This window comes from Bradysia coprophila, unplaced genomic scaffold (genome assembly GCF_014529535.1).
Source record: "Bradysia coprophila strain Holo2 unplaced genomic scaffold, BU_Bcop_v1 contig_232, whole genome shotgun sequence".
Taxonomy (NCBI): Eukaryota; Metazoa; Arthropoda; class Insecta; order Diptera; family Sciaridae; genus Bradysia; species Bradysia coprophila.
In genome coordinates, this window is record NW_023503493.1 from 19493475 (window position 1) to 19519326 (window position 25852).

At 31.8% G+C, this 25852-nt stretch overlaps 2 protein-coding genes across 2 annotated transcripts; one reads left to right on the forward strand and one right to left on the reverse strand.

Moving 5' to 3' along the window:
• Positions 1 to 151: 151 nt before the first annotated feature.
• On the reverse strand, positions 152 to 25251 carry LOC119075601 (protein wingless). The gene is made up of 5 exons (XM_037182070.1): positions 24576 to 25251; positions 16327 to 16589; positions 5545 to 5843; positions 2653 to 2948; positions 152 to 2497 (listed from the first exon to the last, which is right to left on the reverse strand). Exons 1-5 carry the CDS (start codon positions 24677 to 24679, stop codon positions 2191 to 2193), a joined length of 1269 nt encoding a protein of 422 aa, XP_037037965.1. The 5' UTR covers positions 24680 to 25251; the 3' UTR covers positions 152 to 2190.
• On the forward strand, positions 6657 to 9210 carry LOC119075600 (synaptic vesicle glycoprotein 2A-like). The gene is made up of 4 exons (XM_037182069.1): positions 6657 to 7085; positions 7149 to 7231; positions 7290 to 8154; positions 8281 to 9210. The coding sequence occupies exons 1-4, from the start codon at positions 6709 to 6711 to the stop codon at positions 8450 to 8452; spliced, it is 1497 nt and encodes a 498-aa protein (XP_037037964.1). The 5' UTR covers positions 6657 to 6708; the 3' UTR covers positions 8453 to 9210.
• Positions 25252 to 25852: the final 601 nt, after the last annotated feature.

Consider the following 25852-nt stretch of genomic DNA (forward strand, 5'->3'; position numbering starts at 1 on the left):
TGCAATCAATTAACACCTGAAAATATTTGTTACCTACTAACCAGGCCACAGTTGATCTTCCTCATATCCGAATCCTTTTTGTTACCATTTTTCATCCGATGGGAGATGTCGTCTTCAAGGTTAGCAGGAATAGAAAATTGAAAGACAAAAATCATATTTTACATTACAAAATTTATTATTTTCGTTTAAATGATTTTTTTTCTTACTTCGTTGTGCGGAGGCAAAGACTTTTTTTATTAATCGACCAAACATGAATATATTCAAAGTACGTTTATGGTTCTAAAAATACCTGACATCATTGAGTGTGTGTATGGGTTGTGCTGATTTTTTTTATCATTGCTTTAATTTAACAAAATTCTCGCTTAACAGAAACATTTTGCGTACAATTTTTCATTAATTATTTTTTATCTCGTTTATAAGTGGGCAATTACAATTAAAATTCTTTTACGATAATTTATTTTTTTAGTTTTTTTGTTTAATTCTTCAACGTTTTTTTTATAAATGCTCGATAAATTCTTACAATCAAATTCTAAGATCTATTTACAAATATCCACAAGTTTCCTAAATATTTCTGTTCATTTTAAATAAATATTTTTTCACTTAATTTAACTTTTATTCGTTTTTTACAGATATTATTTACGTCAAAGGCTTTTTTTATAAAAAAATATTTTGTTTTTCTGCTCTTTTTATTTGTCTAAACATGGAAGTTTTAGTTGCAATTTTTTTCCGTTTTCTAATATTTTTCCTTCTTTAATGTTTTTTCCGTTAATTCTATTATCAGTTACACAATCATTTACATATTATCAGTCTTCGTTGAATAAATATCAACTTAGGTATTTTATATTAAAATTCATTTGTTTAAAATTATGTCTTAACCATAAGTAAAACTCTGTACAGTGAAATTAATAAGGAAAAACGGAGAATTTTTAAAACTGGGTTTGTTAATAATACTGTCAATATGTTACATTACATTCTATATGCAACGCTGGTGCAAAGTATGACGCAGTTTTGTGATTCTAAGTGGACTTAGAAAAAGAAGGCGGAAGGAAATTTATATGAAATTTAAAATTTACATCAAATTTTCGACACTTTTCCATAAATGATATCGTTACACTAAAAAAAAGTTCACCAAAATTCAGGAAGTTTGAAGTTATTTAACCTCTTACAAACGGCACATGTATTATGCTGTAAATACTAAATTCGTTCATTCTTTCGTTTCAACTACACTATACCTGAATCTTTTACTTCGTTACTTTTAACATACACTTTCATTTATAAATGAGACACTTGTCAGATCTAACTGATTATTTTTGTCGTCGGTGTCGACGTCTAAATGGTTAACCGGCATTTAATAAAAAATACAAACAGTAATCAATTTTCGGTTTCTCCTGATTTCACTCGCTTTAAAATTATTTTGTATACAAAATACAACGAATGGATTATAACTTCCAGCATTGTATGCATCATTAATATTGCGCCACGTATATGGAAATTGGAATGAATTTGCTGAAAGTTATAATTCAATAGTTTTTTTTTGTGAACGGATGAAATTCTAATCTAATATTATTAGTTTTAATAAAGAAGTGGCCTGTTGAAATGTCAAACCTTTAATGCACGTTTTACGGACTGCCATACCATCTGTTGTCGATAGACAATAAAGTCAGAAATAATTAGTTCCTTAACTCCAGCTCCAGAAAAGTGTTCGTTAAAACAAATGAAGTAAAAGATTTTATTTCAATCTGTTAAAAGTACTTAGACCAAAGTAATAGATTCGATTACTACCTTTGATACGCTTGCCATCAGTGAAAGCTTAACAATGATCGTATTTTCAAACAACATTGCTTGCAAGATCCACAGATCCACACAAAAAGAGACCGTATTTTGCACCAGCGAGTTTATTCCACCGATTTTACTGATTTTTTTGTCTGATTAAATCTTTAAACTGTTCGTTTTTTCGACTCTTAAGATTATAAAATTATGTTGAATTTAAAATCATAAATTATTAAGAATTACAATTGTTATATTTGGTGTCTTTGTGCATAAAACATTTTATAATTTAATTAGAGAACTTTTTTTTTGTTTTCTTTTTATTTACACTCGTTTTTCTTCTAAACAAATTTAAAAAACAAAATTGGAAAAAGAAAATCCTAAAATTTGAAAATAAAAATCCTAAACCACAAAAAATTGAATCTACAGACAAGTGTGGATAGTTTTTTGGATTTGACACAATTTACACTTTACTTCACAACACCAATGGAACGTGCACGCACACCGTTCCACCACTTTCACTTCATGTGTCCGATAACCTCGTCCGCAACACATTAGATCACAGCCATCGACACCAATCGATGTATCATTACATTGGCGACCATACGTGCCCTGGATGCCCATTCGTGTACTTCGCGTACAGAAGTTCGGCGATGGTTCCAGATAGACGAGATCCTTACCACTCGGTGGCTTATGTTCTGGATTGTATGGTTTGAGTTGAAAGTGGTATCTGTTCCGGGGAAAAAAAGAAATGATTAGATTCGATGATAAAATTGATAGTATTTTCAACGACTTTGATTACGACTCTAATTACAATCTGTTGTAAGTTCAAAAGGATAAACTCTTTAAATTAGGAATTTAATTAGCATTTGAGCTAACACTCACCTATTATTTTTCTTGTTATGCAATCCTCGTGCTCTCACTGAATTGCTTGATATGCTATTCGAACTAGACGCTACATTCAGCGAATTTGATGCACTATTGTGATGTTGTATCGAATTTTCGCTATTGCCTCCACGTAAGCTATTGCTGACCATAACTCGCGAGGCACCGTCGAAACGATCTTTCAGATTATCGCCAACAATGCGAAATGTTGGTAATCGCATCCAGCACGTTTTAACCGTACACGACCCAGACATCCCATGACATTTACACTCTTGACGCATTTCAGCTTGGACGTGCTGTAAATAAAAGGAAATCAATCATTATTCAAAGTCTAATCATGGCAATAAGGGGACGATTGTTTGATATTATATATTTAATACTGCTCGGAGTTCCAGAGGCAAGACTTTTGAGAATTCAAATGCTGCAAGAGTAATAAAGAACCCTTGGCTTAACAAATCAAAAAAAAAATGTTTGTGTTGATGTAAATCAATTAAGAGCATCAATTGCTGAGAATCAGTCCGCCAGAGTATATGTAAATCATTCGGGAAGGTTGTAACCCTTTTCTTCTCTATATTTACCCTTTTTCGTTTTTCACCAAGCCATCCATGTCATAAAATTGAATAATTTAAGAAAAAATAAAATTTTGATAATTAAATCAAATTTATACGAAAGTTAATGGAAGTGCTCATAATAATCGACAAATTTATTAACATTACAAACGATTCGAGAATAGCCCCGCTTTATTACAAAGACAGGGAAATTATTTAACAAAAAAGAAAGAAAGGAAATTAAATTAATTCTGATGGAGGCATTTCAATTTACAACGGTGATATAATAGCGCAACAACAACAGCAACAAAAAAAAACTTTGTTAATATTAATTGACTCTTCCACAAGCGTTACATGTGTTTAACGTGAATTAGTGATAATTGTTATTATAATTAAACGGACCGTTAATTTTATAATGAAGATAAATTGTCCCTGAAATTGAAATGCATTGGATAATGTTTTCATATTCATCTTGAGATGCCATTAAATACAGAATGGATTAATATTAAATTATGTAAACGTAGAGCAGCGAACACTTTTAAGATATGAAACGAGACTATCTCGCTTTCACTATGCTGATTTCTGGTTTATTTTTCTAAATTTGTTCATTTAGTTGGCAATTACGCTCAACAAATATGCAACTTTAATTAAAGGTTTCGAATAACTGTGTCGAGGCCGCAAGGAATCGTTCAGCTAGGGTGCCATTAACGTGCTTCTATAAATAATCGATTAATGGGTTGAAACATCCATTGAAGTGTTTTTTTGAGCTCAATAAGAGACAGTAGACAGGCCTCTTTGTCATAGGACTGACATGAAAAGGTAAAGATCTACCTCACCAAAGCATTTCTTTGTCAAGTTGTAATTACACTCTCCTTTACGAAGTATATTGTACTCGTTCAAGTGAGACATTATACACATCTAGTCCTTAAAAAGTCACAAAATAACGTTGAATGAAATCTACTACAAAGCCAAAATTCCCCTGCTGCAAGTAACGATGAAAAAACGTTTCCGAAGATGATTTTAAATTGATCGATCGATTTAAATTTGTACAAATTTTTTTCCAGTTGAATCTTAATGCCCAGTGAACTAATTATCAATGTTATCGATCTGTATCCCAAATTCGTAACGGATCAAATAAATAAAACAAGATGTGAAAAAGAAATCGAGACAACATGAAAGCTCCACATAATATAGATGTGTAGATGTGTATACATATAACAACACACGGGTTCGAAAACCGAAATCAAACTAATTAATTTGTTAAAAAATTCACGAAACATTGATTTTGGCAATAAATAATTTGTTTTATTATTCAAGTTGTTTCAGAAATCGCTTCTTCATTCGAACCCATCATTAAAAACACACAGCCACGCACAAAAAAAAATCATATAAAATAAACCAACAATATTAAGAATCCATCGAATGTGTATATCTCTGCACAAATGATGGAAAATATAAAACACATTCCATTTTCAGTGGACTTTGGAAATATATATAAGGAAAAAAAGATACTTCGAAGATCATTAATAATAAAAACTCATATGTGTCACTTAATTACGTTCACCACAACAAATTTATAATATTTATAAATTAAAAAATGATTTTATTATACTTTTATCAGCTGTCAACAATTTAATATATGGTTGCAAAACAAGTTTGACGCAAAATTTTCAACGATCTGTGTGGCAACCCATACCTTCAATATCTCTCTCTTTGGCTTTGATTTGCTTACAGAAAAAAAAAATAAAAAAAAACGAAGAAAACCAGGCAAAAGCCACACACTTGAACTTTTTCAACATTTTTTTTTCGTGTGCGCTGTCTTAAATGTATGTTAATGAATAATCAATAAAATGGTTAAATGTTGCATATTAAATGGTTTTTATTCGTAAGTGTACATGCAATGAATTGATACGGCACAAGTACACCCACTTCATCAACATGAGTTTAAAAAATGTGTTTAATTGTTCGTGGGAAATTACTTTTTTTCCTTTCGATAACGACTCGTTGGTGAGTTGGATTAGCAAGTGAAATTTCGACTTTTATGTGGAGAAGATGGAGTAAAGTGAATTGGCTATGAAATCTATCATCGACACCGATGACAAGAAACAGCAACGGGCTCTGTCATTTTGTTCTTTTATAATAACAAATTGTATGATAGAACTATTGAAGTACAAGATGTGTCAATCAACACAAAGTTCATAGATCAAAAGAAGTGACGAACACTCGTTGGTAACTCGGAAGTACCAACTCAACGTTCGCTGTTATTCTTGCCTCCAGCGAACAATTGACTTAACAATGAAAAAAGTAACAGAAATGAAAAAAAAAAACAAATCAAAACACTTACCGCTCTTCCAGCTTCATTGTTATGTAGATTCATTTTCTCTCGTAAATTCCGACCTCGTTCACCAGTATCCACAAAATCTCGCGAAAACTTAAAGCCAAAGCCAATATTGTCCGAACAGCCACCCCACTCCCAATCTCGTACACCGGCCACAACACCCATACTATTCGGCTGTGGTAATCGCGAATGATGGCTGTAATCGCATGTACAAGACTCAATAGAACCTTCGCTGCAAGCACGGGCTATCGAATGTGTGACGGCTGCACTTGTTATTGCGTAGATAAATGCTGTTTCTCGACAACCTAGAATTATGTAAGGAAAGGGAATATGAGTCCTTGATCCGAAATTGATAAAGTAAAAAATAATAAAAAAATAACAAAATTATGAAAAGATAAATGGTGCCGAGATGTCTAGTGTTGCATAATGCGATCCTAAAATCAAATTTGTATCCATTTCTACGGTTCATTTTCTATTACAATTTGAACCGAACAGAACATACAAGAAAAAAAATCAGAAGAAAAAACCTCACGTACGATTTACGTTTTAAATAAATAAAAAAAATCTTTAAGCTGAGCTGCACATCACAAATATAAAATCTTTTTAGATTTCAGCAGCAAAAACGGAGAGATAGATTTTTATCTTTTGAAGATTGAGAAATATGTTTTTTTATGTCACAGTTTAATTATACTTCATGAAAGCGATTTGACAATTTGGTTGTGTGTTGCGTTGCAATAAAACTTTTTATTTGATTTAATGTTAGCTCTTAGATACGGGCAGAGTTTGCAGACACCGATGATTTGAATGTTTATAATTCGGAAGTTAGTGTGCCCTATCAAACGTAACCTGTTTCAAATGTTTGGGTGGACCAATAAAATAAATTTGAATGCAACTGCATACTGAACGCAAAATTATTGCTTAGATTCCCAAAACAATAAAGCTCTGCATCTGATGCAGTACTTTTCAGCCATCAGACGAACTTTCTGATCAGCAAATATTTTCTTTAAAAAATCTTCATATAATGCTAGTCTAGTGATAAATGTAACCTTATCTGCTTAGATCATTATTGTTTACTGTAGCAAGAAATTTTAGGTGCACTACAACAGTTCGGTTACTCAAGAAAACAGTTTATCATCATCGGTTGATCTCAAATGAAGTAACGAAAGCAAGATGAATTCAAACGCTGACTGTGTGAATTTTGATGAGGCGATAAAGAGATGTAAATTTGGTAAATTTAATTACATCCTTATTGCACTCTCAGGTGGTGTGATGGCATGTGCATTTATTGAGCTCACGTGTGTTAATTTTATTCTACCACTGGCTCAATGTGATCTGGACATGTCATCAACGGACAAAGGAATTCTCAGTTCCGTCGGTTATCTTGGTGTAATTCTATCGTCGCATCTGTGGGGCTTCTTGGCAGACACAAAGGGAAGAAGATCGACGTTAATACCGTCACTGCTAGTTGCGTTTATAAGCACGGTTCTTTCTAGTTTGGCGAACAGTTTTTGGTTACTGGTATTTCTGCGATTCGTCAATGGTTGTTTGTAAAGTAGAATACAATTTTTCTATGGAGTAACACCACCACATTGTAATGTTTTTTGTTTTAGTATAACCTGCACTTCATCTACTACCGTTGCTTACTTGGGTGAATTTCATGATAACAAAAACCGAGCACGAGTTTTAATGACTAGTAAGGATAACACTCATGTGCTTCGAGACCGAGTTATAATGCGACAATCATTCTCTAGCTTTCATGCTGTACTCCGTGATGGCCCTATTGCTTCCGACGTTTGCATTATTAACGATCAACCGAGAATGGAGTTTCGACATCGATATTTTACATGTAACATTCAAACCTTGGCGCTTATATCTCATCATTTGTGGTATTCCGAGTTTGTGCGGGGCGCTAGTTTTAATTTTCGTACTACCCGAATCTCCAAAATTTACATTTTCACAAGGGTCTATCGACGGAACACTAGCAATTATGCAACGAATGTACCAAATGAACACTGGACAATCAGTTGAAAGCTTCAATGTGAAAACAATCGAAAAAAACGATGAATTTAATGAGAGTCTGAAGAGTAAATCAGAAGGATTTTTCCACTTTATGTGGTCACAGTCTGTACCGCTGTTCAAGGGCTCAAATTTAAAGAATATTTTAACCGCATGTTACATTCAGTTCGCTGTTTGTAATGCAACAAATAGTTTTTGGACATTTCTACCAGAAATTTTAAACAAACTGAGCCTGTGGTCCCAAGCATCAAATGAGCCTGCAACAGTTTGTGAGGTATTTACATCATCAACGCTTATGCATCAAAATCAAAGCAGTGGAGAGTGTTTACAAAAGCTGGAAATCAGCACATTTTTGCATATTTACGAAATAGCTGCGTTGTATATAATATCTTACGGCATCATTTCGCTGGTAATCAATAAAACCGGAAAATTGATCTTGATCCTATTAACCGTTTGGACTACTGGCCTTGCAGCCCTATCTTTGATCTTCGTTAACGTTCCTGCTATTTCATCTTATTTGTATATGACTTTGATTGCAGCTGGGCTTTCGATTGGCCTTATCAATGCCTCAACCGTTGAACTCTTTCCAACGTCGATGAGGTAAGCTTAAACTTTTTTATAGTAATCAAATTCCAATGTCTTAGATATGGTTAGTCGACCGCGAACTCGGCTAGTGTTATGCTTTTCGTTTGTAGAGACTTTATTCACAAAGTCTTTTTTTTTCAGAGCGATGGCAATCTGTATTTCACTGATGGTTGGAAGACTTGGTAGTACAGTCGGTTCAGTTGTTATCGGAATGATGATAAACAATTATTGTTCTTGGACGTTTCTTATGCCAACATTTTTGTTAATTTCTAGTGGATTTTTGGCATTTACAATTCCTAACATTTCTAAGTAAACAAGGGTTACGAAACTGTGAAGTGAATAGAATAAAGACTGACATTATCAGTGTTATCAGTGTTATATTTTAGACATTTGCTTAGAGTCAAGATAAAAAAGATAACACTTCTCACCTTGTTCAATGATTTTTAGCTATATATGACTTTGAATGCAACTACGCAGGTTGCTCCAACAAAGACACAATACACACCGTTCGATGCGCACATATTATAATCTCTATGTGACAACATCTCAACATTCAATAAATTAGTCTGCGCTTCAATAAATTATTTAATTATACATTTTCCATGCAATGCACCACAATAAGTATTCAGATGTCAAAGTGATTAAATAAATTACATAAATAAAATAGGACTTTCACTAAAAGCAAGTAGTCTCTTTTATGTATGGTGTCGTACACATATATTATATTATATGTTGTGTATTATGCATTATATCCAATATAAATGTTTGTTAAGTTGAATTTAATTGACAAATATCAGTTCGATTAATGTATTACCTCGCATACGAAAATTTATTGCACGCTTGGTATGACCGTCTTTTACTGGGAAAATATTTTCGATATCACCATAAAGATTTTATTGCACCCAATTGCGCTTTATGCGTTTGAATTTTGTGTGTGTGCTTCAGCGAAAAATAAAGTAATTTAATTAGAAATGTCATGATTAAAATATGTCAAACATGGATGTAGTTAAATGCCGCCCGAGGTAGTGTCTATTACATCGCCATAAGAGACGTGAACGGTTACTTAAAAAATAAATCCGATGGAAAAAGGCAAAAGTCATTTGGCTGACCACAATGACCTTGCAAGAGATAATTAAAAAAGGTAAAATTCTAAAATTTCATTTTTTAGTACTTCAATAAATCGTTTGTAATTTAATAAATCGTGCTTCTTATATCGTTTTAAACGATTCGTTTACTCATTGACTAAATCTTCTAGAAACTGTTAGTCATCTGATGTCGAAAACGATTACAAAAATTGACGATGATCTGGCCAATGTTCATTTATATATAGCAAAACTTATAGTTAAACTAACGAAGTACAAGATTTGATATTAAACACTATGTGAAACTTAAAACAAAACAAGATTATGAAAGGTAAAAAAAGATTCATAAAACAGGCTTAGGCAATCCTGCCCTATTATTAAAAAAAAATTATATTAAAAGGTCATGAAGCCTTTCGTATGCGTGATTGTTATGTTTGATTATAATAAATCGTTTACCGTAAGTAAATATAGAGACACCTTTATAGAGTTATGAAAAGGATCGATTGCTTATTGTCAGTGCGAAAAGACTGAAAGAATTAAATATTTCTTCTTCGTAAAGTCACGATAATTCATCATTTTGTTAATTTACAATAAAATTTATGAGTTGTTCCACTTCTGAACACATCCAGATTGGAGAAAAATGAACCATATACATTGTCCAGAGAGGATGGCGTTTTGTGTCTTGCTGCACTTACCAACTTATTCTTAATGTCGTTTTTTTTCAATATCAAAAGCTATTTTACCTTGAAATTCTTCTGCGTTCTTTGCACGAGTTTATGTCTTTGTTTGGTGTAAGAGAAAAATGTTTTCATGTAGAAATACTTAGTCTAGAAAACTTGACAGCAAAATTAATTTTTCGGATTTGAGTTCAGTTTTTTTTTCGTGCTTCGTATGATAAATTCCATTTTAACGCTGTTAATATTGGAGGATTAAGCCAGCTAGAAGGTCAATTAACCGAGATGTTTATAGGTTATCTTAGTAGTTTTGAAAGGGTAATTTGATTGTGATTCTTATGGTTCAAATTGAGAACTGTCGTATGAATTCACTGAATAACATAAATACAACTTACTCCACAAAATTTATAGTTAAAAGAAGTGTGGATAATGGATTTTTTTTTAGAAACTGCTACTCATTTACTGTTGACAACGACCACAAAAATAAACAATGAGAATTGACCTGTGCTATTTTATGTATAGCTAAAGCAATTCATTCATTCATGAAGTAAAAGATCCGGAATTATGCGAAGTAAAAGATTTATTGATTTTATTACGACAATGCGTGTCCTTCGTTTTTGAAAAGAATATCTAAGAAAAACAGCTATATCAAGTTTGTACCGCACATTTGTTACTGTAACAGCGACTGCAATATCCCAATAATTTCACAGTTGATGAAAGGTGCAGAATCAAAGTTATTTTTTGTGCATCATAACAATTCAATTTTTCTTTTAATAATTTTTTCACAATAAATTGATATGTGTATTTAACAACGGATCCGTTTCAAATGTGCACTTCCTTTTCCAAACAAAAATATTCATCCGATATAATAGCTAAAATACGAACTATAACTGAAATGAAGTAAAAAAAATCAACAAACAAAAATAATCTCCTTACAAAAACGATATGAGCACCTTTCAATTGAGGTCATCCAAAACAAATTTGTGCAAAAAAAAAGTAGGAAAGAAGAATCTGAAATTATTCTTCTTAGACATTGTGTGATTTTTATGAATAAGAAAACCCATCGACTGTATACACACTGTGTATTACACAGTCCGTAAAGATAGAGAGATTTTTTCTGCAAAATATCATGTCTTGGTCGTACAATAGCAACAATGCGAATAGCTACTCAAAAACTGATTGAATAGTTTTGAAAATAACCAGCGCATTATTGTGAATGATGAGAATGATCTTTTGTAAGTTCCAGCTATAATGGGAACAAAAATGCCCAAACAATTTATTTAACATTTCAGAATTGATGTAAATTTAGATGAATGAAATTTGCATGCCAAATATCCATCATCTCATTTTCATTTATAAAAATTTTTCTGATTCAATTCACTTAAGGTGTATATATCGAGGAAAAATAATAATAAATGTAATTCGTCACGCCTTCATATTATGCCTAATTTATCGGTTCCTTTTTTCTCGGTTAAAATGTAAAAAATTCTATGAATTCTAATAACGTCACTACCAAAACGAAAACGAGTCTGTTCCTCTTCCAATTTAATTAAAAGGTAAGAACACACAACACAACATAACTCAAAGTCTAATATTACAAATAATACCGGAAATCCGTAGACAAGAAATTATTTATTATTGGATATTGCATGGGTAAATACGTATGATACACACAACAGAAAACGTAAATCATGGAAATTGGAATTAGTAATTAGCTCAGCATGATTCATTCAACCAAAAATTATTTGAAATCCTTTCACAAAAGGATTGCATTCTTCAGAAGGGGAATTCGTATTATTGTGGCGAGCAAAGTGAATGGACTGAATCAGTATATGAATGGAATACTAATGTTTTGCCGGTCTATTGGTAGTGTGTATAGTTTTCCAGTCTTAACAGAGTCTGTTGAACAGACCAATTAATAGGGTTGAATAGAATTTCATTTTCATGGCCAATTTATCGAATTTTTCAATAGTTTTAATTAAGAAAACATTTGGAAAATATGTAGGGAAGAGGATTTTGAAAAGCTCGAGATCGAGGACCTCTACATGTTGAAATATTTAAGCTGAAGAAAAACGAATACAAATTTCAACTCGTCACGCTACAATCTAATTTTCAAACAAAATGTTAAAGAAAGACATTTTTTCGAGATGCCACTCCAATATTTGTAAAATCAAATCAAAACAAGTTCCGAAAGTAAACAGTTTTAATGTTTAACGACATTTTTTTAGCTTTGACAATATAACAAAATTGTAGATATTTCAACATTGATACACATAATTCAAATAAGTGTTATTTTCTCTAGCCATATAATAGAGCATCTTATCTTCAACCACAACAGCAACACAAACCTCGAAAAAAAAAATTGTGAGTACGTATTGTCTAAATTCCCAGAAATCATAATGATTTTCTTAAGCCTTTGGCATTATTGTAAGTTTCTTTTTTTATTGCTCGGTATATAATTGAGTGTAGATGTTTCATATATATATCTGTTGTTTCGTACGGTTTGAATCCCCATCCGAAAAAAAAGTTCATGTATCGAGATCGAGTTCAACAGTTTGTTTTGTGCAATCATTAGTCAAAATATGTACACAGATTTACACATAGTGGTACACAATGTAAAATGTTAAAATAAATTAAATAGTTGACAGATTCATTGATGTCATTTGTCACCGCGCAATGATGTTAAATAAATGATTTTTAAACTAAGTAAAAAATGGTTTGTGTTGTGAATATTGATTTAGAAATTTTTATTGATTGGTATTTATGATAAAACCGTCGGCATATTATGTATCGGTTTTAAAACTATGTACCGTAACGGTTAGTAAAAACAACTTCTTCACATCGTGGCACGGGCTTTTCGTTGTAAAATCTAAGAACTTGTCTTACATTATTCAATGTGTGGTTTTTATTTTCAGTTTTATGTTACAGTTTTTTGATCAAGAGTACATTAATTTACAGTAGCTAAACCAATGTATAATGCGATGAATTCGTTGTGAATATACAACTTTATTTGATTCGCGCGTAGCCATTCCATGCTTTTACTTCTAACTCAGTATCTAGTTAAATTCTTCATTGTCGGTTAAAGACGACATCTCTATCTCATCTGTATCTTCTATACCACGTATTCAAAAGCTGCGAATAACATGTTAACGATTTGCAAATTACAAACGCGATCCAATCAACGAATCTATTACTTCTATTGTTTAAAGTATCACGTCAGTGAAATATTTTAATTTTTTAAATCAAATGTTCTGCTATAAAATAGAACATAAGGTTAAGTTTAAGCGGTTATCCATTGAGTGCGCACGACAAGTTTCAGACCCCGTCCTCCCCCTCGTATGAAAAAATGTATGAATATGTTTTTGAAAATGTATGGAGCGCACGCTTTCGTCTAACCCCCCTTAGAAGATAACAGACCAATAGTATAAAACATATATCGTCTTGCAAAGTTTGCAATGCGCAACAACAAGAACTTGCTCCAACGAATCCAAAAGATTTTACTTGCGCTGTATTTTATGCGCTTGTGATCAAAAAAGGAAAACAAATTAAGCGCTCATCATCACACGCTTTTTATAGCATTAATGTCTGTATTATCTTAACTCGAAAAGAGCAATTTCAAGTAGTTCAGCTTTTCTGTTTTTTTCCTCCTTCTTCCGAAAGGTTTAAGATAAAGAAACCCTAAACATATCTGCCCGCTATACACGTTGAATGTATAAATAAACTTCATCTAACGTATCGATTCCTTTAAAGCGATTAAAGTATAATTAAAATGCTCATAAAGAATCACATTTTGTAAAACTGTTCAATACAGACAGCATCTCTATAACTTTCATAATCAGCTTAAGGTCGAAATTTGATGTACGTTTTTATTATTTACGCTACAAAAGATAATCTTATAATAAATATTACAAAAATTCAACGGATACAACAGCATACTTCATGGATAAGAGTAGCCTCTTAAACCAGAGGAGAAGCGAAACAAAAATTATTTATTTAATAAAAACGAATTAATACACAAGGAGATATAATATGCATTTAAGTGTGTAAGTTGTGGAATATTGTCAAGATGACGATGATTTCGGATTTGTCGTGTTTATTAAAATCACGCGGCTGTAATAAGATTGACAGTTTTTTTATTAATGAAAAAAAAAAGTTCCAACCTTTGTCAAGAGGATTATCAATGAATCTACGCAACCACAACTTTATATCAAGTTTTTGAGTTTGTTTTTTGTCTTCAGCATCTTCGTCTACAGAGCACACCACATATTGTCACGAAAACGAGACGCAAATCGCATCATAATAATATTAATTTTTATGCCACCTACATAAATTCATAGAATTGTCTCACACCGGTAAGTATGACTATATTCGCTACAACACAACAAGCGTGCAACCACATTTTAATACGTTCAATCTTGAACTTTAAAACTTACCACAAAGATAGCATTGTTTGAAATTTATTACACACAGCAATCAACCAATTAGCACAAAAGCTTTCTTCATAAAAATTATAGATATTTCTTGGTGTGACTGTGGTGTTTATTGTAGCCAGGAATTTTTTTTTATACAATGCCATTTAAATGGTATAACAAGAGCATAAACGGTCACCTAACTTTGGTTTGTCGTAAAAGTAAAAAAATAAAATAAATTGAATTATACTGTGAACATGTGTACTTTATTATCTAGGTGAGTGACTGGTGGAACGATAATTGTTGAATAATATTCTGTTTATAATTATGGTAAAAATGGTAATGTGATGTTCAATGGATTTCATTGTATGTTCGGTAAGAAGAATTTTCTGAATCGTCAGCGCAGTCATAGAACTTTACAGAATGAAATATAAAGTTCTAAGCAAAGATTATTTTCAGCTAATTTGTCTTACAAACGTTAGAGAAAACGGTGATATCTTCATTGGAAATTATATAAATAAATAGTTGGAAGATGTCTGTGTATGTTTTGGGTTGGTGTAATTTGTTTTTTGTTCTTTTATGACTGAAGAGAAATTAGAATTTACTCTGTTCATCTCATTTTTTTTATGTAAAAATTCTAAATTTAAAAGAAGTAATTGATTGCAACTCAACCTTCAGAATAATAATAAATAGAAACGGTAGACAAAACGGAAGAAAAACCCTTGTCCCAGAAAGAAGCGTTATTATCCATTCTTCCAACAACAATGACTGAAAGTAGCTGACAACAAAAAATTCATTGGTTTAACAGTAAATCTCGTCACACCGTGTCGCAATAAAAAATTACCTTATCCCAAGAAAAGACCATTTTACGAACGAAACGAAATTTTATATTGCACGTCATCATAGGAATGATCACCTTAGACATTTATTGGAGAATATTAAGCCAATAATGTAGTTATTCGAACCCTATTAAAGCGTATCACATTTTTTTCTTCTTCTTCTCGCAGTCAAAATTTATTGCACAAGAAGAAATATAACTTTGAGCTCATGAGAATACATTTCACACATTTACACAGTGATTTCATTCAATTCCTTTCGCCTGTATGGCTTCCTATACTATTTTTATGGCTAATAATTTTAGGTTACCATTTTTTCTCTCTGTTCATTCTTCACTTTTCATCGATTATTCAGGGCATAGAGTACAATTTTTCACTCTTAACAAAAAAAAATCATTCAATGAGTGGAAGAGAAACCTATCCGTAACATTGCTTACATGTTGCAACGATAAGTTCACCAAACTATGTGGGGTGCCCCCTTTTCTAGACCTGTCGACAGTTATTGTTGTTCGGCACAGCGGGCTGCCCACCAAGGCTCCTATAAATTATTTACATCCAACATGGAATATTGTATGTTTTCTTTCGATTTAATTTTTTTTTTTTTCGTTCCTTTTGCTTCATTTGTGAACGAAGATTTTATTGCTTTTTATAACAGAGATATTACCTGAGTGTATTAAGAAAACATTACACGACATGATAATGGAACAGGACATATTTATTTCATTCAAGATTATTTATTGGTTAATTACATCTATTAATGGTGATAATTTGTGAGATTTTTATGCAAGATGTAAATGGCAATTATACCATTGCTCTTTCTATGTTTGACGATAATAATTATGTGTAATAGAGCAACAAAAAAAATAATTGCAAAACTAATTATGATGCGATCGTTTTCCAGTGAAGAGTGTGTTCGGTAATAAAACTTTGTCACCTCTTCTATGGAATGTTCGAAATTGGATAAAATAAGACCTCACATGAGAAAGCTTATGCTTCGTTATATTCATTTAAAATTCATGATATTCATTGAGTCTGGGTCACTATATATATAATACACCGATCATAAATTAAAATGTAGAGAAATTGTTTCAACTAACATGACACACCGTTCAAATATATACATAAAAAGCTTAGTCATACCGACGATAAATCATTTAAATTTCTAATATCAAATCGAATCACTCACCTTTATCCACAATCTTTCCGAATAAATTTTTGCCCAGCAAAAAATTTCTCGTCGAACAATTCCATCGTCGATTCCGAAATTGATGTTGACATTCGGATATGGCTAAATTTGCACCTTTGACCAGTGCGGACAGTACACCTGGATTCTCTCGGACCAGACGCCGTTGCTTTCGTCGCAACGTTTTATGTATCGCCGGATCCATATACATAATGCCTGACGTTAACGGTGAGATGTTATTGGGTTCGCCCACTTTCGCAATGCCCCTGTGCAAATAAACGGAGAAAATAAAATAAATTTATTTAAATTATAAAACAAAGAGGGAAAAGATTTTATTTATCGAAAAAGTCAGATATTCGTTTATCCCGCACTTCAACCATCACCTTGACAAATAAAACAGAAATATTTAAAATAACTCGAAAGCCAAACAAACCCAAACAAAGAATTTTACCAATGAAGAAATTATACCTTAAAATGAATTTGTTTGGACATATAAGAACCAACTTGATATACCCATGGCTATTTAGACAACAACAAAAAAATAATGAAAAAGAAAATCTGTCGTGCATTATTGTGTTCTCACTATCCAAACACTATTAAACCTAAAAAAAAACGCCTGGTAGATGTTTTTTAATGCATGACATATAACACCCATCTTAATGTGCCATAAAAACGATTTTATTTGTTTATCAAAGTATTTGGAGTGTATACAGAAATGTAATCAGGAAGTGAGCTATGGACTTTAAGGAGAACAGAGAAAACAAAAACGTAAATATTCACAAGATGATTTTTTCTCAGGTGTTTTCAAATTTTTGAAACGTATGTATGCATATAAAAAAAAGCGAACGACCATCGACATGTTCATGGTATCGTTCCGATGTATAGCCTGAAAATGCTGTTACGTTCAGATTAATGTTTGGTGTATTGTTCAGATTATGGTATAACACTTTTCAGAAAGAACAATTCCGACAGGTTTGTCAATATTGACAGTGTGCCACTCCACTCACTCTATTAGGATTATTAAAGACTTTTATTTTTTGAATAAGCAAACGGATTGTTTTCTTACGTTTTTCAACAAAGAATGAAGAGAAAAAAGAGAATTGTTTATGAACGAACTGGGCAAATATTTAATATTGATATTTTCTTCTCCATAATATATGTTTACAGTTATCCATTTAGACGGTGACGATGCTGAGGAAATGCGTACTTGGGCTTATAATGATGTGATGTGCAAAATTAGCTCAGTTCCAACATGCAAAATGTACCAGGGAATATAAGTCAATATTTTAGAACATTAATTGCTACGACTTTGAAATCACGTACTTATTATTCTCAAAATTATTGATTCACATTATTACACCCACATGCCTTAAATTGGTGAAATTAGTAGCCACACAAGAACCACACCAGTTAAAAGAACCACTTAAGTTCATTAAGACATTCTTTTCTGAAATATGCAGAGATAATACTCCCATATAAATATATCGATTCCGAACGTCTTTATAAATTAGTAAATGCTACTGATTGACCATAAAAAGTTATCTGCATTTTATAGAATTAATTTTTTTTTCCTCTTTTATTGATGCCAATTCTGGTATAGACTTTATCTTTAGGTTGTTTTTTTTAATGTATGCTGAAAACATATATGCATAACAGAATCTGGTTATAAACATTATTTTTGTAGAAAATATCTTTGAAATTGTACAATAATTTCACGATGAGTTTCTCGCGTTTCGCTAGAGCAACTTTGTAAGGGATAAATTTAAAAAAATGTTTACTTTTCAAAGGTACCTGTGGTCAATAAAAAAGAAGCTTCGGTAATGATATCGGAGTAAGTGATGAAACAGACATCAAATATCCTGTACAATCTGCCAACTTAACCTTTTACGAACGGCTTATGGACAAAAACAAACAATGGTCTCTATCATCGTCCTATTGTTAAAACAAATGAAGTAAAAGATTCGGTTTCAATCTGCTGAAGATCAAATCAAATGGCAGATTCGATAACTACCATAGATAAAAGGTTAATGAAAATACATGTAGTGCACACAGTACAACCATTACGTCTCATCGCCGATTCTTAATTCATTCAGCTGTGTTATTAAACTCTCAAATAAAGTGCGATACATTATCATGTTTACGTTTATTTATTGGCGTAGAACATAAGTAAATTCACTCAACATTTAACTATATAGCATTATACCTGTTGGTTTGCTGGTAATTAGTATTTAATTTAACGTCGATTTAATCGTAAAATCTATATCTTTATTACAGTAGAACAAAAAAAAAACGAAAGAAACGAAGAAAAAAAAATTCTGTGTAATCGTATATATATCGTGATTGAAAGTATCTTTCACTTAATATATACGTAGGTATTAAATAGCATTTATTCTAAAAACATAAAATAAAATGAAATGGTGATAATTCGAAACCAGTTTAGATTTACATGCAATCATATAGGATATTCGAGAAAATTATTTATGCTACTGAAAAGATGACGTGAAGAATTTAGTTCGTATTTTCAAATTGGTTTAAATCTTACTGAAGAATCATATAATCGAAGTTTGTTTAGAATAGCGAGTCTGTTTGTTAATTTTAAATCTTTACAATAAAGTAGAGTCAAGTCAATTCATATGTTATCGACAACGATGCCACAAATAAACGACAAGCTTTCACTATTGTAATCTTATATAGCAACATTGTTAAAATAAATGAGGTACAAGATTTCACATCAATGTTATGAAAATTGTTAGATCAAAAGAAGTAGTAGACGTGATAAATATACTGTTGCTTTCTGAAACTTTAAAAGCATGATGCAGAAAATTCCATTGAATTTTTGAATTTCTACTTATTACTAAATTGTAACGAGTAACGTTTACGATCGGCATCATAAAAGCATTGGGAGAGGCGTTATCATGCAATAAACATTTGCAAAATATTCAAGAATGGAATAGGTTTTCATTCACAAAATAAAGTCGCACCGTTCTTTCGGTTTGTCATTGGTGTTTTTAAATTTAAAATTCATTCGTAGAAACATCTACAGGCAAAACGACACAGATTCGCCATTGGTAAGTAATCCCTAACCTAAACTTAAATTGTCTTTAGTTGTCAAACAACTTTTTTTTTGTGCAATTGTGCAAGAGTTTTTAATTCATCTATAACTCCGATCAAACGTTCCATCACAAAATTGTTATTGCGTTTACCATTAAATTAAGATCGGTGCATAAAATAACCTTTCAGGAGGAGAAGAGCAAGAATATAATATGCTATTCAAAAAATTGTACAACATTGTACAACGACAAATTGATTACATTCCATCGCATAAATATTTGTTTCCTATTAATAGAAATTTCTGCTACCAATACCTCGCGTATTGACATACCTTCAATAAACCATGTATGCATACACAACGTTTTTTTTTTCATTATTATTAGTCGATATGATTAAATTATTTGAAAATAAGAAAAAAAAATTGAAAAATGATTATTATGGTAGTTGGTTCACATCAGAAATAAATTAAAAATCAATTCATCAATGTCATTTATCATCCGATTCAATCGAGGTAAATCTTTTGTCATCAATTGGTTTCGTTAGCATTGAAATGTTATTAATTAGTTACAATTAAATATTGAATGGCTTTTCTGGTTGGTACAATGACCAAATTGATTTTCTATGTTTATTTCGGGGGGTGATAATGTAAGAGCTTATATTGGTGGAGTTAGATAAAATCAAAAATGTTTGAAAGATCCTCGAATTGAATGATATGTTCATTGTCAGCAATTCATGTTAATTCTTATCCATTGTGATAAGTTAAGAATATTTGTATTAAAGGAGATGGAAAATTTGTCAAAGAAAGACATCAACACACAGAAACCTTAAAAAAAATTGTACAGCTTTTCTAACTATACGATAATGTTGTATCATGTTGTCAGCGTTGAAAGCTGTACAACAAATTAGCTACTTGTTGGTAACTTATTTTCATCGTACTAACAGCATGCCAATAAACTGCAGAATATCCACATCGAAAGAACCTATAAAGTGCAATTAACAAAATTATCATCTCTTTCTGTGACTATACCTAGCGGTGTATCTTCTTGCGGGTATACCATTTGTTTTGTAACTACACTTAGATATTCATTAGAATGTTGAAACAATAAAAATTAGCAACGCCTAGACTTCCCTTAGAAAAATGGATGTATACAAACAAATGAAGTCTACGATTGTACATATTAAACTATGCGATACTTTGAACAATAGAAGTAATAGATTGAAAGATTGTAAAATGACCCACGTTTGTCCCCAGCACATTTTCCTTAGTTAAACTTGAAATCGTTGAGTTTATCTCATATAACGCTTAAATGTCTGACAGACAATGTCTGTGCATTCACGTTACAATCGATTTCGAGCGGATTTGTACAAAAATCGAATCTGTTTTTAAACAAAAATTAGTCATGGAATTGATAGATTCTTTGAGGAATCTATGAAAGAAGAAAAATAACTTCAAATGTATCGAAAAGGTTTACTGTCCTGAAGCTTTCTGAAAATGTCGAATGGCCTCTGAATGGCCTCTGAATGTTTTATGACACGAGCGAATCCAAAAACATCAAAGTTCATATCTGAACATCTGCAAACGGGAGGCAAAATAAAAATCAAATAGATTTTTTTACGCTCGTCATTCTGACATTATTATGTTTTATAGTGTGGCATAAAATGCGACAGTAAATAAAAGCGATTATACGAAAGGCATAAAATTAAAACAAAAAGTGATCATTGGTACGTGATGATCAAAATCATTTATTAACCAAAAAAGCGAACATTTAACAAAACACGAAAAATGCTAAAGGATTTATGTTTCAATTTGTTACTAAATCAAAAACAGGAAACTGTGTGCTGCAAAGACACAAACTAAAAAAAAAAAAGACCGAAGGTAAAAATAAATGAAAAATAAAAATATTTAAAGCAATAAAAAGCAGAATAATCATCCAGCACAGGTTAAGATCATAAAAACGAAAACCACACAACATAGAAATTCTTTAACGTGACACATACGCATCGTGAACACGCATCGTTTCGCTTAAACGAAACGCGTAAGATCGAAACGTTTTGGCAATACTAATCAGCTCGGTCTCGCATAACTGATCAGTGGTGATTGTAAATTGTAAATGATTATCGATCCAACCGATCGAGTAATATAATGTTATTGGTGTTTTTCAATTCTTTCTTTTTGCTCGCATACCATCACAGTGCACCAAAAGTTGATGGAAATTAAAAATTCTTTTTCACTACAAAAAAAAACGAGCCAACATTTTGCAATTTTCATTATAAATATAACGAAATTATGTTCGAGACTCTCTATTAATTTTTTTTTTCTTTCCTCGTATGATTTCGTACGATTTATTCGTTTGATTTGTGAAATTAAATGCAGATTAACACAGTCCAAACTGCGAGCAAAAAAATTTTATGTCAATTATATCAAAATGTACGATTTTGCTGGGGACTTTTTTTCCACTCACTGTCATGTGCAGCAAGATGTCTGGCACCAAGCCACACAGACGCAGGACACTGTTTCACCAAGCATATTTAATCAATTACCCAGTTTATTTGTACCGTGCATGATATATTTAACCATTTTTAGAGCCTGAATTGATCCATCGATTCAATTTAATGCATTTGAGCAACAATTTTTTTTTAATGAGAACAATAACTTAGCTTCAACAAGCAATTCTACCAAGTGTGCTGTAAGTGGTATACACGCAGCATGACATTTTTATATTCTGGTTAAATTGTATATTTATACCCAATAAAGTTTCGTCCATTGAATCAAACATTTAACGCTGGATAAACGCATTATCGCTATTTTGATGATTAAGGTAAAAACAACTTCTGTTCGTCATTCCAGCCAGCAAAATGATTCAGTATTATATGCGATGTAATTGCAAATTAAAAGCTCTTTTTTACTCGTGTGTGCGATGTTTCTCTTCTGATGGGACCGATTTCATTCGCAATTTCATACTAATTTACCATAACAGTATGTGGATTTTCAATTTCTTTTTGTTTATGCAATCAACGATTCGTCGTTTGCTGACACTGTATTTAAAGTATACAAAAAGATGTAATTACTTTTTACTGGTCGTTATACGCTTTAGGTGAAGAGGAGAGGAAAGGTAGAAGATAGAATCAGTTTTTTGTCATTGAATTGAATACGATTGATTCATTAGAAGCACATTGCAGTGATTTCTAGTACTCAATCAGTACTACTCATTAAGACTGAGATAAACGCATCGCATTTTAACTTTTTACGTTCAAAATATTTGTAAATATTTGTTTGGTCCACATATTTAACACATAGAAATGCATATGGAACGAGTGGAACGAAGGAATAAAGCGAAACAAATGAGAACGTAAAAACTTAAAATGCGATACGTCTTACTTCAAGCAGAGCACAGATTAAACTTTATTGGCAAACATTTGACATCGATAACGATAACAGAAATAATCGTTCTATTTGATAGGACAATTTATGTTAAAATTTATGAAGTACAAGATTCTCTATCTTTTAGAAGAGGAAGTAATGGATTACGCTTTCCGTCTATAGGTCAAGAAATCTTGTCAATGCATAATATTGTCAGCTCTCTCTATGCTTAATATTTCATATGTACTTCTCTTGGACGATTGATTTCTAGCACTTTCGCTTGGTTCGGGCTACATCTCACGAAATTGTCTAACATCAATCGTCCAGGTAAATAACTTTTTCATACCTAGGACTTCGTCGCACTTTTTCTCCATCCAATATCAAAAATACTATTCATACCACGGACTAAAAAACTTTTTTAGCGTATTCGATTCCAGATCTCACCTACGGCTTTGTATAAAAACTTCTCACTCGCTAAAAAAGACTTTTAGTCTTAGGTACGAAATGTACTATTGCACCCGCTGCTGGAATAGAAATATTTGCACAATGTGGCACGCTTTTTGAAGCATTCTTCATTTCTAAAGTCCTAACTTCCATTATAAGTTCGCAATGAGTGAGCTGAACGAGATAGATGTGGTGACATTTTTAGGTACCATGTGAAATTGTTAAACCGTATGTTATGACCAAGGTTATGACAAAGTTCTAGTGAGTTCGTGTTAAGAACTCTTCGAGTTCGTTTAAACGAAATGCTTAATATTCTGCGCACCAAATTCAGGCAAAAAATTAATATGCAGAAAGAATCGAAGATCTTGCATCATAATAAAAATGATTCGTTGACCTATCTTTTACCGAGAAATAACCAAGATCCTGACAATTACCTCATGCAATAACGCATTTATGAAATTGTTTCCATGCCAATTAAATTAATAAAAGAAAACCATTAACATAATCATCATTATCACGTACAATATACTCACACCGTACATGCTCACCAAAACGCTACGTACAATAAAATATTACGAACATTAAAAGCATCTTTCGCACATCTCCATCCAACGCAAAATTGTACGTTACACAAAACTATGGGCATTAAATATTTTAATTCGCCCATATCAAACTTGTTGCATGCAACTCTCAACGGTCAATATCTGCTTGGAATACAAATAAGCCAAACACACAAATCTTGCCGCCTTACGCGCGAGCTATGAAACATAAAAAAAATCAAAAGTTTTTTGTTGTTGTTGCTCTTCTCTTCTTTTTTGAGTGTTGTATTGCTAATTGTCTTTACGTTTGCATAATAGAGGTGTGATTTCAAACAAATTAATTAATTTCAAATTAAATAAACTAGCAACAAATGGGTTTGTTGATAGTGTTTGTCGACAAAACAAACATGTGATCTATTTCAAAAAAATTCAAATAAATTTATGTTTTTCTGTGTAAAAAATTGGGTAAACCAACTCATTAGTATTATACATACAATCATCATAATGAGTACATGTGGATGATTACATTAATACAAAGATTGTGTGTTTATTTCAGTCAAATATATACACAGAGACTCGAATTCAAGTCAATAAAATTTAATGTTTATTTGGTAGGATGTACGCACCTTTCTCGTATGTACATAAATATTTTCGTTATAATTTTACGACTGTAGTGTACGCGTATTTATAAACATAATTAAAAGCGAACCATACTTCAATTTTATGTTCAACCATCAATTAAAGACATTCTAATCTCAAATTGGTAATTAAATCATTAAGAAGCAATCATACTTTGAATGCACTTTATCGAATAATAAAATTGAAATCGTTTCGTTTTTGAGTGTGAAATTACATACCACCACATCGATCCTCGACCCCGTCCTGGTTTCTGTTTACTTTCAGCTTCGAAGCATGTGCACAGAGCCAATAAATAAGTGAATATCAGTACAGTTAAATCCATTTTGACTAAATGATCGTCTTTCCCAATCGATGATGATTTGGTTTTGTTTTATTTTTTTTTGTTTTTCTTCGACACAGTTATTATATTCAGCGATCTACACTAAACCGTAATCAATTTCGTACAATATTTTGCTTTAGATCTTAGATGATTCAATGTTCAAACAGTTTCAAAACAATAACCGAACATTTTTCAATGCAGTTCAATATTCAAAACAGTGCAATCCATTCTGCAATTTGTATCTTTAACACTTTTGTTTTCTCCTCTTCACTTAATCTCAATTATGATAAACTTTTAGCGGAAAATTCATTGTCTAACGGTTTTAATTTCAAAACACAGAAAATATGGCAGATCTTATTGATTACGTCGATATAAATCCATTTCGTTAAGGCAACACCGATTTCTGATAGATTCAAATTCTACACTTTTCAAACAGATATCTTTCGTCAGAACAAACAATTTCCAATATTCAACATATTTCAAAACATCGACACACAACAACAACAAAAAAGACGTTACGTTTTTGTAAATAATATTGTTACCCGACCCAATGCTGTCGCTTAACTGAAATCTCGTTGTTATTTTACCTTTTCTTGATGAGAGAGAAGTTATTTTCATGTGATTGAAATGGAAAAGAAACTACCGTGGCCGCAAAACAGTACATAAAGATACCTCTCTACATACGGTTTTATGACTATATTGGACCATACAGACGGACGACGAACACAAATATTGAATACAAACATAACATTGTAGAAGCGAGCAATACAAAAAAGAAAAAAAAAACGAAGAAGAAAAAAATATTTAAAAACCAAATCGGTAACACAATAAACGAATGAGGAGGAGCTACTCAACCTAATGTATAGTTTTCCCTCATATCGAAATTAATATATACACGAAAACCATAAGGCATGTAAAGTAGGCGTTAAATATAATTCATATGAGTAGGCTTTATGTACATATAACAATACACATTTGTGTATTTTTTTCGCTTCTTACCTGTGTAAGAAAATACACTTACCTGCGGTGCACGCCCCATGTTATGATCGCATACCATGCAGCAAATAATTGAATCAAAAAGAACTCAAAAGCCACTAGAGCTTATTAATTTGTAATATTATTAAATAAAAGTTATACATAAAAGCCAAACATATGCCTGGAATATATATATGTGTG

Excerpts from the sequence above, each read along its gene's own strand:
- LOC119075601 (XM_037182070.1), bottom strand. The coding sequence starts at position 24,679 with ATGGATTTAACTGTACTGATATTCACTTATTTATTGGCTCTGTGCACA. Across the intron at positions 16,590-24,575 it reads GGTCGAGGATCGATGTGGTG|GGGCATTGCGAAAGTGGGCG; the intron begins GTATGTAATTTC and ends TTATTTGCACAG. Across the intron at positions 5,844-16,326 it reads CGGAAAGATTGTGGATAAAG|GTTGTCGAGAAACAGCATTT; the intron begins GTGAGTGATTCG and ends ACATAATTCTAG.
- LOC119075600 (XM_037182069.1), top strand. The coding sequence starts at position 6,709 with ATGAATTCAAACGCTGACTGTGTGAATTTTGATGAGGCGATAAAGAGA. Across the intron at positions 7,086-7,148 it reads CGATTCGTCAATGGTTGTTT|TATAACCTGCACTTCATCTA; the intron begins GTAAAGTAGAAT and ends TTTTTGTTTTAG. Across the intron at positions 8,155-8,280 it reads CTCTTTCCAACGTCGATGAG|AGCGATGGCAATCTGTATTT; the intron begins GTAAGCTTAAAC and ends TTTTTTTTTCAG.